A 17763-nucleotide genomic window follows, 5' to 3' on the forward strand; every position below is an offset into this window, starting at 1 on the left:
CAAAAGACATTGATTATCTAAAAGAACATGAATCCTTAGTCTCCGAGTCACTCTGTCGCAGGTGTTCTTTTAGTTTTAGTTTTAAGACATCACACACCAATTGCTTTTTTACACACACACACACACACACACACAGAGGAAGTCACAGATCTCCCTTAGGAAATCCCTAAAAAATCATCACTTTAGGCACATAAAGGACTTCCGTAAAAAAGCTTTTCATTTCTCGTATCATTCGATGAGTCTATCCTTCTCTCTTTTCACTCCCTCTCCCTTCAGCTCTCTGCCCAAGGCCTTTTGCGTCTTTGTACAAAATTGAAATTTTTCATTTTATTAGTCACCTCGAAGAGGAAAAGAAAAAGATGTGTGTCAGAATAATTAAAAGGAACACACAGAGAACAAAAACAAGCAAACAAATGAATAAAAAGCACTGCTGAGCCACAGCTGGTAAAGTTGTGTTTCATTTATTGAGGAAAGGAAAATAAACCAAAAGAATCTCAGTCAGGATTCCAGTTCCTACGAGAAACCTTTTTGGTTCTGCTATGATAAAGTGCACTTACAGTTATCACACTTTCCATTAGAGTTTGAGTCCTGGTATTTCTTTCTCAGACACACAAACACACACATTGTACATCTCTTTTCTGGACCTAAAGAAAATACACACAATAAAAGAGGACAAAACAAACAGGTGTGTTTTTTTGCATATAAGGTGTGTAACTGATAATTGGTTTTCAACAAATCCAGATGTTCATGTATGTGTGTGTGGAGATTCAATCCACAGTGTTAAGCAGTTACAGTACTTTTAGTTTAGGCTACTCTACAGAACAAACTTCTAAATCATCCAGGTCACCGTAAGAAACCTGACTGAAATCATACTAGCTCTTAATTTCTTCATGAGCGACCATGTCTTTCCCTCCCCTTGGGTCAATTTTAATAGAATCGTCTAGTGTTTTAAAAATAGAATATATTTCTAACCAATGTCTACATAATATTTATGTACAGTTTCATGACACAGAAATATCCATTTCATTTTCCAGTTCGAAGGACTGCAGGTTTCCCACCGCAATTTTGGCACATTTCTGTTCACTTTGATCACGAATGAAAGAAGAGAAACGTGGTCTTAGTACCAACAAAACATCTTCATACAACCACATTTGCTCCTCTTTTTGAGAAACAACACTTTGCTGGCATCACTGGGAAACTGCAAATGAAAGAACAACTGTCCAAATAATCAGTCAGCATCTGTCAAGCCTCAGGAAACAACAGGACGAACACAAACGCTGCATAGTCAATCCCACATTGTGTTGTTACACAGTGTTCATACATCTATATTGCATGTAGTCTGGCTGTAACATACAATTACACATTATGATGTTGGTTGAGGAGTGTGAAGATACAGGTACCACAAGCCGAGAATGGATCAATCAACAGCTTAAAATCAACTCTATACTGTTGTGCTGTGAACGGACAAAAAAGGCAAATACATAAATCATTTATTTCAGTCGTGGGCTATTTTTACTCAGAGTAACACATTATTTCTGAGAGAATAAAATGGTAAATTAAACATTTGCCTTAACTAAAAACATAAAATAAATGCATACACTAAATAAACAGGAGTACCTATCAGTTGTTTCTTTAAAAAAAAAAAAAAAAAATGGTGTAAAATGACCATGGAATGTTTATCTTGTCCCTGTATTGCACTTTGTTTCCTTTCAGTCTCTCCCATTTATATCCAAAATTAAATGTTAAAATTAACATTCTGTTCGTACTGTCTTCTATGAAGCTCCCCATTTATCTAAAGTCAGATACTCTCCTGACTGTACAACGTACATTAAACAGTGAAAGCCCTCTCAGATAAAAGCCGCTCACATCATATCAAAGCAATTGTGTGCATGTTCTTATCGTAAGAGCGAAAACCTATAAGATACTATGATGAGCCCTAAACCTAAACTTTACTGACCGCATTGCAGTAATCTCAAGACTGGTGCATTTCAGGTTTCTCCTACCACTGACTCGCATGTTCAAGACTTTCATGTATTAAAGGAATAGTTCACCCAACGATGAACATTTGTACTCACCCTCAGGCAATCTGAAAAATGTTGAGCTTGTTTCTTCATCAAAACAAATGAGAGTCCATATAGCTGATGAAAACAATGATCCACAAGAAATCCACATGACTGCAGTTGTCTAGCTAAAAGCTGCAGATTGGTAATAAACAGAGATGTATAGTAACGAAGTAGAACTACTTCACTACTGTACTTAAGTACTAAAAGGCGGTATCTGTACTTTACTAGAGTATTATTTTTTTCTCCTACTTCCACTTTTACTTCGGTACATATTTTCGCTGAGTTTAATACTTTTACTCCGATATTTTTTTTATGTGCTGCATCGTTACTCGTTACAATTATAATAATGTTACGAATCATTCCATTACAAACCACTGCCAGAACTGTAGATGGCATGGCAGGTTTGATGAAGCTGGCACATCATTGAGCGAATCAAGCGAGACTGCGCGTGCTGACTGAACTGCTGTGAAGAGAGAGATGAACAACGAGCCGAGCCAGATAATGACTCGTTCACGAGTCAAGAACCGGTTGCATCGGTTTTCGGATGACCAGTAACGTTAGTTTTTTCTGACAGTTCGATTCAATAAACCAGTTGAAGAAAACAGTTCACCGATTCTTTTGCGCTCGATGCAATGGCGTCATTGGCGTTGACTGCACATGGGCTCATAACATTAACACAGAATCAGTTCAGAATCAATCACCAAAAGAATCAGTTCGGTTCCAGACGCTCTGTGTGTCGGTTTGCTTCACGCTAAATCACACATGCGCAGTATCATCAGCTCCTCGGTTCACGAATCGGACGCGTCTGACAGAAACGGTTCTTGACTCACGAACGAGTCATTATCTGGCTCGGCTCGTTGTTCATCTTCAGTTCTCTCTTCACATCAGTTCAGTCAGTGTACTGTTTGAGTCAATGAATTACTCCGGGATATTGGTTTGTTTTAACTCAGATGGAGTGTCAGACACATTAAACAAGTTAACAGCTTAATTCATCTGTGGATAAATGCGTATTGGAGACGCGAACTGTTTAAAACGATTCAGTTCGATTTGGTGGACTGTTTCAAAAAGATTCGGTTAAATTGAATGATTCGTTCGCGAACCAGATATCACAAACTGCTTTGTTTTTAACTGTCTTACAACAGACACGGAAAAGAAGACAATGCTGAATAAAGTCGTAGTTTTTGCTATTTTTGGAGCAAAATGTATTTTCGATGCTTCAAAAAATTCTAAATGACCCTTTGATGTCTTAAGGGTTTGAAACAACATGAGGGTAAGTTATTAATGACATCATTTTGCAAATTGGGCTAACTAACCCTAGTAACCGTTTTTTTGTTTACAAGAAGTTACAGTCAAAGGAATTGTGATTGTCCTTTAGGTTAATCATTTGAAATAGTAAAAACAATATGTTCAAACTTTTGACTACTTTCTTTAATAGCTACATAACACAATACTTCTACTTTTACTTTCAGTACTTGAGTAGTAAATTTTAAAATAGACTACTTGCAATACTTAAGTACAAAAAATGTTGAATACTTTAGTACTTCTACTTAAGTGTGGTGCTTAAAGAGCACTTCTACTTCTACTCAAGTCACTTTTTTGATAGAGCACTTGTACTTTTACTCAAGTATGGTTCTCTAGTACTTTATACATCTCTGGTAATAAATTCATTGATGTTTTAAACTTGGGCTGTTTCTTCCAGCTAAAATACGAGTGTATATTTCATAATAACGCTTCCATCCCGTTGTCCTGCAACATCAAAATTCACCGACATATTTGCTTACAATTGCATTGACTTGTAAATGGTCTTGAGCTTGACCCATTCATATTTCTCTCCTGATTCAGACCAGACAATTTTTTTTTTACTCGATAAAGCAAATATGCACATTGTATTCTAGCCGGAAGCAATGTTTAGAAATTTAATGATGGATTTCTTTTTTTACAAACTCACATCTTTACACTTCACAAGCTGTTAACTGGAGTCATGTGAATTACTTACTATTGTGAAGTTTTTATTTGCTGTTTGGACTCTCATTCTGACGGCACCCATTCACTGCAGAGGATCCATTTGTGAGCAAGTGATATAGACTAATGATACTATTTTTCCAAATATGTTCTGATGAGGAAACAAACACATCCACATCTTGGATGGCCTAAGGGTGAGTAAATTTTCATTAAATTTTCATTTGTGGGTGAACTACTCCTCAAAGTAATAATACAATGAAACGCCACATCATTTTACTTTGTAAAAAACGGACCAAGTTACAACGTCTATTTAGGAGAGAAAAATATGTATTCAAGCCAACTGGAGGAAGTAAAGCAGGACATAAAGGTGAGACAGAAGCAGCATGCTTTGTGGGATGAAGTCAGTAAGGGCCGGCAAATTTTGGTGATCCTAACAACAAGACTTCAAGACTGCAAGGTTGTTAACACTTGTAACTAAGTAAGTAAGGCCATTACCTACAATGGAAGTTAGGTAACAACAGTGTTAGATAAGGGAGACAAAAGCAGCATTTCAGCCTTGCAGTTCTGCCCTTTTTCTTTGTTACTCGAAGGGAGCAAAGAATTCAATAGGACAACTTTTGAAAACTCTCTAGGTAACAAGGCTGCAACTATTTCTGGATGAAAAGCAAAGTCACTTCACAGCAGCTGCCTGCATGACTAAATGCAGACACACACACAGACACACACACACACTCAATTGTCTAACAGAACACTCAGTAGGGCTGCACAATTAATCGAAATTAAATCGCAAAGGCAATAAATCGCGATTAGGCAGAAGCTGCGATTGTCATGCGTATCCAGGAAATGCCTAAAGTGATGCAAAGCCCGATTCGTTTCCACGAACCGGTTCTTTTCAGACAGATCGGCTCATTGAACTGGTTAAAACAGCAGATTCATAGGTTCCTGAAGACATCAAGCAACGTCTTTATGCGTTTCTTTTCTAATAACTCTGTGCCATGTTGTATCAATGAAAAATTCAAACAAGTCATTTGTGTCAGCACATAGGCCTGTTGAAACATAATTTTTTAAATTATTATTATTTGTGTGAAAGCATATTGCTGATTATTGCCATATAATTCAAGTTAATGGTGTTTGACTGACTAGCCTACAACTTGGATAAGATTCTTAAAAGTTTCACACCTACAGCACACATGACATTGATGCACAAACGCAGATATGTTCTACATGTCTACAGTATAAAGAATGGATAAACATAAACTCCTTGATTTTCACTTAAGGAACTTTAAATATAATATCCATGCACAATAAACTATTGTAAAATTTATTTACATCACTCGAAAGAAAGGTTTGTAGGTTTTAATCAAATGTAAATTAAGTCATAAAAAGCTAATTTCCAGTGCGTGCCTCAGGCTTGCACAATATCGTCAACTTGCTCATCAGAATCTTCGGAAACCCCCTCAAACTTCAACAGTTGGTTGAACCATCTCAAACAGTTTTTTTTTAGTTGGACGTGCTACTTCGGCTGTGCGTCCTGCGTCATCAACTCGGAACTAAAGTTTGATTCTGTTCAATTTGTGAACCGGTTACTTCCTGAAAACCAGCTCAAAAAGAATGATTTGTTAAAGAACCGAAAATCACTAATGCCTATAGCTATAGCTGAATAAACAGAAGATTTAACTGCTTTCATTGATTCAACGTGACTAATAAACACATGAGTACGGCAATATATGGTTTATCGGAGTTCTTCTTATTATAACTTTCAACATGATAAAGTATATCTATAATGAAATGCTAATCAACATAGCCTTTATCACTGCTTAGGATACAATATATTGTGTGCCTTAATTATTCTTAGAAGCCACATCATCTCACAGAAGGATTTATTTCAAACACTCGACTGATGTTTTGAAGTGAGTTCGGAGTCAAAACATGTTATTAAATGTGGTATTTTCACGTACTCTCAGATGAAACAGCATTTACTACACAAAGTTGAAGTTCGCGGAGAAGATACGCAAACAGTTGTCATAATCGCGAACGATTTTGTCGATTTCTTAATCCTAAATGATCCTGAGCTATGTTTAATAAATGCTACTCCATCTGAAAGCAGGTGATGGAGATCTACTACTAATCACAGAACCAGCTTTACTCACTAAAAGTGCATGACAATCGCGATTAATCGCATTCGATTCATTGTGCAGAACTACTGCTTAAAATCATAATCCTATTCCCACAACATGCCAAACTCCACAACAAACTGTCCCACAGTGCATACAGTCCCTCTGATGACCAGGACTGGACTAGGATGTGTGGATTCAACCAGTTACTGGGTAAGAGTCATACAAAGGTGGACTGATGAGTGGGCATCACAGTATGAAACATCTAAAGTGACCCAAAATGGGTCCCTGACCTTGAGCCAGAGATTGAGAGAGAGAATCCCTCTTTCTGGTTTCAGATACCCAGAATGAGAGGCACTTTCCTGGGTGTTGAATGAACAGAAGCAGTGACCCTGGCTAGACTACCTGGACTCATTGCTCCTTTTGTAGCTTTTTGATTCCTTCAAGTTTTCACAAGTATTGTAGTTGAATATGTTGTGATTTTTTTGTTGTTGTATTACTTTTGTGTTAGATATTGTTGTTTATAAAGTGCCTTCCAGATGCAGGTGACTGACTTGAGGGTCAGATTTGAAGATGTGATTTCCCCCCGCAGAGTGCATTGAGATTGGGAAATGTCATACTGGCAAATGGGATTACAGAGGGCTTTTGGCACTCAGTCTCAGCTGGAGACCCTGAGTATGAGATGAGAAAAAGTAGAGGGATGTGGAAAAGGAATCTAGCGGATGTCATCTTCACAAATACCCTTCCTTTTGATCTCTTCTCACGTTCCTCCTCTGTTCCCCCTCTGCTCCTTCATTCTCTGGACTGATAGAACAGGATGTATCCCGACTCAGAGTTCTTGGAAATGTCAGATGTCAAACCGTAGAATTCCTCTATTGCCTGTGCATCAATTTTCTGTAAGAGAAATGGAAAGGAATAGATAGAAAACACATGTTGAGAAAAGTCAAGAAAGATAAGTGTTGTATTATGCATGCATTAGGCTTTATATTTTGACTATATGCTACCATTCTACGTAAAAAAAATAAAATAAAAAAAAAAGAATATATATGTTTAAATTATGTTCAGTCTCTAAAGCTCAATTTATTGATCAGAAATACAATACAAATGTTAAATAGTATTGCAATTAAAAATTATTTTAATTTGAATATTTTTTTTATTGAAAATATCTTCAAATGTAATTCATTCCTGTGATAGGAACGCTGAATTTTCAGCAGTCATTACCCCTGTCTTCAGTGTCACATGACCCTTCAGAAATCACTCTAATATGCTGATTTGCTGCTCAAGAAACATTTATTATCAACGATGAAAACAGTTAACGCATTATGTGTTTTCTTTATTTTTTATTATTCTTTGATTGATAAAAAGCTCATAAGAAGAGCTTTTATTTGAAATATAAATATTTTGTAAATATAATCTTTACTGTCACTTTTGGTCAATTTAATGCATCCTTGTTGAATTCTTGTGAGAAGTATTAATAACAACAATAATAAAAAAAAAATGTTTAAACATATGTATATAAAAGTTCATACCTCAACAATGTCGTCATCAAACAGCAGCCAGAAGCCATGACTCTTCACGATGGTGATGTAATGCCCTCTGTTTGGGCCACTTATACAAACAGTTACAGAGGCAATGTTTAAACTTTTGAAGGAAATCAACTTATATTTTAAATATTTAGACAATGGATATTTCTTAAAAGGGACCTATTATGCCCCTTTTCACAAGATGTAAAATAAGTCTCTGATGTCCCCATAGTGTGTAAGTGAAGTTTCAACTCAAAATACTTTACAGATCACTTTATTAATTTATTTCTAAAAACCTCTCTTTTCTGATTAAATTATTCTGCTTCATTCTTAATGAAAGAAATTACCATTATACAGTACATTCACACTACGGCGAAAATATTTGCACCATAGACTCCAACGGCTTATATGGTCAGTATTTATAACATATGACTTAATGTACCGACATGGCAGACTGTGTTAAGACAGTTTGTTTTTATATGTTGCAGATGAACATGTTTGACAGTTCTCATACCTGCCACAGTGGACCACCACAGCGACGAGGTCATACATGCGGTCGAGGTTGACAGCGTCTACGGAGGTGTTGAAGAGGCGGAGCTCCAGTGGAAAGACCACACGATAGCTCAGTTTAGTGTAGCGATGCAGCTGCTCCATGTACTTAAAGCGCTTCAGATGAAGAGCCAGGATCATGGGCAGCTTCTTCACACGCATACTACAACATGCACACATGCACACAAAACAAATCACTGGCACGTAGAAATTAACACTGCAGTGTATAGAGCAGCACCAAAGCATTTTATTTTTTTTTTTCACAAAAAAGTACTTCGTTAATTGCACTGTTTAATACACGCCTCAAAAGCTACAATATTTAATCAAATGACATACAAACCTATCCTGGAATGGTTTGTAATTGGAATACTAGTATACTATACCATATATACTGTGTAGTGTAAACAACCATCTTTTAAAATAGCATGTGCAAAATTAAGCAATGTTGGATGTTGCATACAATATATGGAACATTTTGTGGCAAACAAAAACAAAACACACAAAAAAAAACATCCTCTTCAGGTCAAAATGACTGGAACACAAAATGTACGTTAATTGATTAAGTTGTCTTGATTAACTAGACAATTTTTGGAAAAGTTTGCTATGCATTAAGTAGTATGTCATTCTGAAACCTTACTTGCACTACCACACTATATAATACACATCTGACACAAGGACGCTCACCGTTTCTGTGCCTCTTGTTTGCTACAGCACATCTCACAGTAGTATTTATACTCGCTGCACAGGGTCTCTGTATTACTGAAGTCCCTGTAAAAGCCACCAAAAAAACAGATCTATCAAAGAGCATAACCACAGAAGAAAACAACTAGTTGTGCACATAAGCATGCATGATTACTGTTATGATACAGTGTTTTTATATGTCTACCTGAGACAGTGTGTTATTGAAGTGTTCTGCTCAACATCTACAGACAAATCCAAAAAGTCTTCATCCTTGCTACTGACCTGTAAAAACATAAGGACATGTGAGTTCACAAAGCATCGGAGTAAAAAGAGAACGCGTCTCTTCAGAAACTGTGATCTGGCCATCCACAGAGACAATATTATCTGTCAAGTATCTTCAAGGGGCAGAGAGTTAGTGGGGTCTCATTTCTACAAAGATGTTTGTCACGTGTGCTGGCAACCGCTTTCTACGAACAGTTTCAGCTGGTGAACGGGGATGCACTCTGTTGACCTGATTGTCTCTCGTTGTCTTGCACTTATTGCAGAAAGACACGAGTAAGGATGTGTGAGAGCACAGGCGTGTGACGGCCTGTTACCACTCAACTGTAGTACAGCGGCAATGTGTTAATGCAAAGAAAAGATAGGTTATTCAACAGCAAAGACTGAAAAGTGGGCCACACGATAGAGAGATGGTAGTTTCTTATCTCAGGCTGCAATATTTAAAGCATTGACCGAATGTCGTTTTATAAGACAACTCACAGTAAAAAAAATAGCGTCTGACAGAAAAGTGCCAATATTTAAATTAATGCAGCTTTGCTCAGACATTTAGATATCTCTTACAGAATTAAGATGATTAGAATTTATACTTACTATAAAAAATTTTTTTTATTAAATTACTATTTATAATATAAAATAGCAATAAATTATACATTAAATTTTAAATATAACATTTTATTTTGTATGTCCCTGAAGATGCTGGATATATTTCAGTATATTCTGCAAGACAAAAAATAATAATAGTAATAATAATTACACACATTTAATAAAAAATATATATATATATCCTGAAATAAGGTATTTGATTTGACATATTATAGTTTACTTCTTGCAGTTAAGATTCTTGTTTCGGCCATGGAATAAAAAATGTAAAAGGCAATCGGGTTTATATCCCATCATTTTCTGTTAAAAAGTCACTATTACCTCTATTTTTTAATCCATTCGCAGAAACTGGCTTTCATTGCTGTATTAAATAAAAGCAAAACAATACAATACAGTAAAATAAAACACTGTAATACTTTAGTAAAGGGAACAAATCTCAATATTAACTAGTTGATTATTAGGATGCCTATTATTAATAAATTGGCTTTTTATTAGTAGTTATTGCACGTAGCAACACTCTTACCGTCTCACAGTTGAGACAGCGCGTCTCATTGGTCAGTGTGCCCTGGAAGATATCGTGAACCCAGGTGGGCTCGACCTTGTTCTGTTCTGGCTCGGTGTCTGAGGCGATGGCAGTGCCGTTGTTCTTTAGTCGTCCGTTCTGTTTTTCCTGTTTCTTCTCCTCTTGCAGGATGTCAGCTACCGTGTTCAGCAGGTAGTTCAGGAACTCGTGGGCATCCTGCTGCATGTAGTTATCAAACAGGTCTATAGGAAGAGCCAGAGAGCAAAACGTGTAACATTAGCTAGCAATCCTGCAAAAGATTACGTTTCAATCCCATATTTCATAGCATCTGGCATTGTGTCGTAATGTGGCTTCTTTAGCACAAGTCCTGTATTTTTCAGTATGTTCCAATTAATGTTCCAGTTAACACTACTAAAAAGGTAATTAACTTTTGTCTAGCATTTGCAATCATAAAGCTAACTCTGTGAGGGTGAGCTGGTAAAGTGACGTCTCTCTGATAGAGGTCTGTATTGTTCATTCATAGCGAGGGCATTTTCTGGAATAAAACCGAAGAACAAATCCTCTTTTATGCTACATATTATCCCTCTCCTCTCCCTCAGCACACATACACCTGATCTGTTACACCTGCTTCCCCTTCAGTATATCACACAGAGGCTTTCTGTTATCATGGACAGGTTTGATTTCTCATAGTCCCCTGTCTGAACGCTAGATACTGCTCTAGTAGTTTCCTACAAACTCATGTTGACATCTTTGCCAGCAAACACTTTTACATATATGTGACCCTGGACCACGAAACCAGTCTTAAGTTTAAGGGTAAATGAAAATCTGAATAAATAAGCTTTCCATTGATATATGGTTTATTATAATGTGATAATATTTGGCAGAGATACAACTATTTGAAAACCTGGATCATGAGGGTGCAAAAAAATCAAAATACTGAGAAAATCGCCTTTAAAAGTTGTCCAAATGAATTCTTAGCAATGCAAATTACTAATCAAAAATTAAGTTTTATATATTTATATTTACAAAATATCGTCATGGAACATTATTTTTACTTAATATCCTAATGATTTTTGGCATAAAAGAAAAATCTATCATTTTGACCCATACAATGTCTTTTTTTTTTTTTTTGGCTTTTGCTAAAAATATACCCCAGTGACTTAAGACTGGTTTTATGAGTCAATGTAAGATTTTACATTGCTCATAAACTACTGCATATATTTAACAAAATGTCAACCAAATGTATCTGAAAATGTTCTGGTATGACAAATTAGCAGTAAACAGATGCTTAGTCAGAGTGGAAACCATATTTAACTTTATTTAAAGGAAAAATGAAAAAGAAACAGTCTGTTCAATGTGTTGCATTTGTGAATGTGTCATTCATTCAGTCAACATTGAAAACATCTTGATTCTGCATATTTCTGACCAGTCCGTTACCATTCATCAATGTTACACAATGAAAGTGCGTCATTTGTAATCTGCCAATTTGCTAATGGGCACTTGGTTGATGGCACCACAGGAATTAGGGCCCTGTGATTTCCAAGATGCGGAACACACAGATAGAATTTAGTCATTATAGACAGTAATTCGGAATTTGGCAAAAAAAACTTAGTACCCTGAAAATATTCAAATGGAGTTTGTAAAAAAAACAATTTAATGAATTTTGGTGGAATTAGACATGATTATTAAATTAAACATGATTATAATCAGACTTTTTGATTAATACAATTTAATAAAGAACGGACTCCAGAAAATTCTAATTGTAATTAAAATTTAAAATAAGGAATTTACATAAATAAAGCCCTTTAAAAATATATATCCGCTCAAAATTTGTATTGTTGTTTTGAGTAAATGTTCTCTTATACTCACCAATTCTACATTTATTTGATCAAATATAATGTAAAATATTCTGAAATTTGATTAGAGTTTAAATAAACTGTTTTCTATTTGAATATATTTTAAAATGTAATTTATTCCTATGCAGGCAAAAACCAAATTTTCATGTCTTCATTGTCACATGATTTGCATTTACTTTCACTTTTGACCAATTTAACATTCTTGCTGAATAAAAATGTTAATTTCTTTAAAAAACCTCTTACCAACCCCAGTATTTTAAACTAAATATATGTATATATAAATATATAATATTAGGTGTTACCAAATTAATTATTTGACAAAAATACACAGCTACTTTTAAATGAATGTCAATGCAGAAAGATGCATTTTGCCTTCATATTAGAGTTGTTAACAGTTACTACCAGCAGTGGTTAACAAGGCCATGTTAACCTGCCAAACCTCCATCCCTTGGTTCCCTCACCATTCTCCTTCCGCAGACGTGAGATGAACTTCTTGGGAGGGATCACGCCCACCTTCTTCTTCTGCGTGGTGATGCTGTGGAAGAGGTCGGCCAGACAGGTGAGAAGGTTCTCCTTCTTCTTCTGCTGGACTTTATAAGCCAACACATTCTCCCTGAAGGGCCGGCAGAAATACAGAGCCTGCAACACTGAGTTACAGTAGCACGTGTTCCCGAACTAGAGAAAAAGACAGAGAGAGAGGAATTCATTCAGGCTGAGCTAATCAATCCTTGAGCGGGAAACAAACCAAGGACACTTGGGACGCAATTAAATCAGATTTATGAAACCGAGAGAGAAAATCTGGAAGAGTTCCAGGCAAGATACGGCTCACCAAATGTAGATCTGCATGAAACATTTACAATCAAGAAAAACTCCCTTCTCACCACTAAAAGCAAATAAAATGGCTGAAAAACCTAATGGTGGAATCACAAGCTCTTTAACAACATGACCTGCACGGGCTGAAAGAGCAGCACTTGACGTTACCATGAAAACAGAGCATTGTTTCCCTTCCAAAGGCCTGTTCCTGTTCCCTCACACTGACAATGAAGTTGTTTTAGGGGCTTTTTTGCCATTTTTATTGATAGAGAATGCAGAGAGATGAGAGAAAATTACCAGAATAAGAGGAGGAAACCTGACCAGGATATATATGTCATGAGTATTCAAAAGTGACAACAATAATTGAACATGAAAACACTAGAAACACTATGAAAACTATGAAAAATGCAGCGATCAGGGGTAAATGTGCTGAAACTCAGCACTCTGTGGTCTTATTGAAAATGTTTTCAGGTTAACACATCATTAGTGCATCAGTATTCTGGAGTGGTACTTTTTCTTGTTAACAGTGTGTTTCGATATAAAAATGTCATCATGGCGCAATATATAAATATTTGATAATCTCAGATGCAGACAGTTTTCTGTGTGGCATTCTAATATATACTCAGACACATCATTTTGGGATCAAACTAATCAATTCTCTCATTAAGCTAATTGCTTTGTTTTATCGTCACATTATGATGGCAGTAAATTCTTAATTAAAATTAAAGCAATTCTAATTAGACCAGGCTGACAGTTCTCCTATAAATCTAAATAAATAAAAATAAAAATTAATAACTGTGACCTAATTTATGCAAACCGCTTTCTAATCTAAATAAATGACAGTAAGAAAAATAACAACTGTGACCTGATTTCTGTGGATCCCTCTCCTGACGATTCTCTGAATTAGTGAATTAACTGCTTGGCCAAAACAAAGAGGCAGCTTGACCTGAAAGATGCAGCTATAAGACTGAACAGTAACATGTTCATGAATCACACCAGCTGCACTAATGGCAGCAGGAACACATTCAGCTTTGTCAAGCTGACATATTCTGCAGGAAAAAATCAAATGCTAATATATTTTGCAGAAGAGAGCAAAATAAATCACTCACTTCTGTTGGAAAGAACAAAAAAAATGGTTAGCAAAGGTTGTGAACTGTGCTTTTTTTTCAGGTCAGTGAAACATTTCAGATGGTTGCTTTGTTTTCGATGCTGTGATCTTCCTCAAATTCACTAATGAATAATGTTGTTAAGTATGATAACATGCACAAAACTGAGAAAACCAAGCTACCCAATGTTTCAAGAACAAATATGCAAACCCTTACCATATGTATAATATATATTTTTGCTCCCACTGGCTCACATGTAAAGCCATGTGTCTGTTTAAGAGTTAGTCTGGCGCTGTGTGATACTTACGTTGACCAATCCAAAGTAGTGTTCATTAATGGGGAACTGCTCTGGACCAATGTCTTTCTCCAGAGCAGAGGCATTGGCGCCCTGAAACAGAAATTAAGGGGAAAAAGTAAAAGACTTGACAACTACAATTTCATTTTACATTGAATAAGAAGACATTTATGTCTAAAGTTTTCTTTCTCTAAACTCCATGACGTGACATTAAGCCACCAAAATGAAAATATGAGGTACAAAATCACGATGTACTGATAGAGAATGACTCGTCTCGTTTATGATGCTGCAAGTGACAATAACCTACACTTCTTGTTTGCTTTTTATAGCACTATGACATCATCATTAACAATCGGTAAGACATAATTATTGCTTTCTTAATTCACATGCCATTGCCAAGTGTGGAAAACTATCAATAAATACCCATGCTCAAAGTCAAAACGGAGAAGTTTTCTGGTTTTAGTCATTTAGACTAATAACTTTATTTTATTACTTAACAGCCATAATTGTTCAAATTAAGAATGCATTTCAGGTTACAGATTAAAGTGGTGTAGTTTTGAAAGGATATACAAATATATTATAATATAATCATACAAATGTAATCCCCTCAAAAATGTAAAAAAAGATGGCAATTTCAGGGGAAATACTGTCCTTTATTTGTAATTTTTTTCCAAAGAACTACATGCTACGGTTCAAATGTTTGAGATTAGTAAGATTTTTTAAAAAGAAAATTAATACTTTTTATGCATCAATGAGACATTAAACTGATCAAAAGTTAAATATATTTATATTGTAATATTGTTGATATTTTGATTTCCATTTTTTAAATGCTGTTACTTGAACTGTAAAAAAAAGATTCACAGTTTCCACAAAAATATCAAGAGAAACAGTTTTCAATGATAATGATAAGAAACACTTAACACAACTTAGAAATGGCTGCTGGAATTTCATCTTAGCCCAGCTTATTTTGTCAGTATTGTTTTTACTGCATATTTTAATCAAATACATACAGCCGTGGTCTTTCAGAAGCATTAAAAACTTACTGACACCAGACTTTTGAATAGTAGTGCTTATGGCCGTCCATTAATAGCCCAACGCATCTTTAGAACCTGAGCAGTATCTCTGAATGACTCTGAATGAGCAGATTAGCTAATGACTAAAAAAACCACAATCAGATCCAGAGATCAAAGTCATGCACCAATGAAGTCAAGACCATGACTGACAGTTGAAAGATGGGAAATAGCCGCTCTCGGTATCTCTGCATTGTCTAGTTTAGTGTTATTAACCTGACCGAGACAGCAACCTTTTTATCTGTAGGAAATATGAATCCACAAAGACCTTCAATTCCAGCACTAATAGATCTTCATTACCTACTGAAATATAAATACGGCATTGTGCAAGACAGACTTAGGAGTTTGAATATTTTTAGGCCATAATAATTAACAATAGGAAAGCAATAGGCTGCATTTGTTGATAAGGGCTATCAAATCCTCTTCAGCTCACAGGCTTTGAAAAAATGAAGTGGCATTATGTTGGCTTAACAATATAAAGATTTGACTTCATAAATAGGGGGAATTTTCTTGTGGAGTGCATACAGCTAGGCTGTCTTCGTTTCTGCTTAGAAACCTTCCACAGCACATAAACGCGCACGTACACAAAAGCACAAAATATAAAACAATATGTTGCCAGATTCAGGTAATAGACGAATGTTCTCAAACTAAAGCACAGTTAATAGAGCCATGTTTTCAAACTAAAAGACAGGTCTGCATTTGTGCACACCAAATACACATTAATTGAATCCATTTAAGCAGAACTGAACATGGAAGACATAAAAGAGAACATTTCATTAGCTTGCCTTGTATCCGTGGTCAATGAGCCACTAAGATGTGGCTCCAAACACACACACCGATGAACAAATGAACCCTGTCTGGCCATTGGTTACATAACTAGCACTAAACAGCCGTCAGACGTTAAGTCTGTGCCCCCTCATGCTGGCAATAATTCACTCTTCTTGTTCCGAACCACATCTAGCTCAGAATGACACAATACCTGCAGTTATCTAAGGATGACATCTGAAAGTAGATAGAGGCTTCAGGCCAGTTACAGGCAATAAAACATTCAGGCAATGTCAGATATCCCACAGAAACTACAGCATTACATAAAACACTGGGCTCTGCTCCCATAAGCCATCTTAAAACTGTTAAAATGGCAAAAGAAAAGCACTACAAATTACTAACTCTGAAAATAAAATGAAAACTGAAAACAATAAAACAAGCTAATTCTAAATATTAATTAATAAATATTATAAAAACATAGCATATAATTAATAGAAAAAATAAATAAATAATAACACATCTAGTTCATAAAATCAAGAATAAGACCTATCCAGTACTCTTCAGCTCAAATCCATTTCAGCAGATGACAGCTCACAAAGCCATCATATCACTTCAAAAGATGATATTGGCTGCTTTAAGGGTGTTGTTTAATTTTTTTGAGCATCCATCCAAACTGCACAGAAAGAAGCAACCTCTCGACTACAACCATTTTCATTTTGCGGGAACTATATTATTTAGAGAAGCTTCATGTATTTTAATATTTCAACAAGTGACATGTTTTAAACATGCTCTTCCTATCAAAATGACAACAGAGCGATGTGGACTACATACAGCTAGGCTGTCTTCGTAAAACAAATACAGAAAGCACCCTTAAACCCAGAGTAGCCTAAAAAATTATCACTGTTTTATATTTTAAAATGCAAGATTAACACCACAGATGCTAACCTGAGCTATCACAACATGAAAAGGGCATCACTTATTCTGCTATATAGTAAAGTCAGTATAAGCAATTTCTTACACTTCTAGTCTCAGCTTATTATTTGAGCGAGTGAATATGTCTAGTTATGATAGAAGATTAAGTACAGTTGTGATCCATGCATACAGCAGCTCATAAATGAGGTCATGCACCTGATTGTAAGGAAAGCCATTCAACCATCATCATTACGTAAGAGCTAGCTAGCACGCGATCCACACACTTATACTTACCATATTACAGATAGAGGCGATGTTTCTGACAGTCATTTAGTTTATAATGTGCCCCTCGTTGCCATCTTTATGAAAAAAACATGATTGTAACAGCAGTACACTGACAGGCCAAGCTGCAATCCCAAACGAGGACAGCAATCAGTGACCATTCAATCCCCTCTGCTCATGCAAAGTGCAGACAAAGCGAGAGATAAACGTCTGTGGCTTTCATCTAGTTGTTTTCTTCTTGGTCGCTGCAACTAAGAATAAAAATGCTGAATATATTTATTGTAAACATCTTTGCCAGTTGCACGGACTAAACAAAACATTCACATCCTGGATTATCGGTCAAACCCCGCCCACTGGGACGCAATTGGTG

General features: G+C 35.9%; 1 protein-coding gene across 1 annotated transcript; it reads right to left on the bottom strand.

Annotated features, from left to right (window-relative positions):
* Positions 1 to 445: 445 nt before the first annotated feature.
* usp46 (ubiquitin specific peptidase 46) lies at positions 446 to 17738 on the bottom strand. The gene is made up of 9 exons (XM_052586920.1): positions 17406 to 17738; positions 14377 to 14457; positions 12612 to 12825; positions 10295 to 10536; positions 9098 to 9174; positions 8896 to 8979; positions 8177 to 8374; positions 7669 to 7747; positions 446 to 7033 (listed from the first exon to the last, which is right to left on the bottom strand). Exons 1-9 carry the CDS (start codon positions 17439 to 17441, stop codon positions 6932 to 6934), a joined length of 1113 nt encoding a protein of 370 aa, XP_052442880.1. The 5' UTR covers positions 17442 to 17738; the 3' UTR covers positions 446 to 6931.
* Between the last annotated feature and the right edge of the window lie 25 nt (positions 17739 to 17763).

This window comes from Carassius gibelio, chromosome B20 (assembly GCF_023724105.1).
Source record: "Carassius gibelio isolate Cgi1373 ecotype wild population from Czech Republic chromosome B20, carGib1.2-hapl.c, whole genome shotgun sequence".
In the NCBI taxonomy this organism is placed as follows: domain Eukaryota; kingdom Metazoa; phylum Chordata; class Actinopteri; order Cypriniformes; family Cyprinidae; genus Carassius; species Carassius gibelio.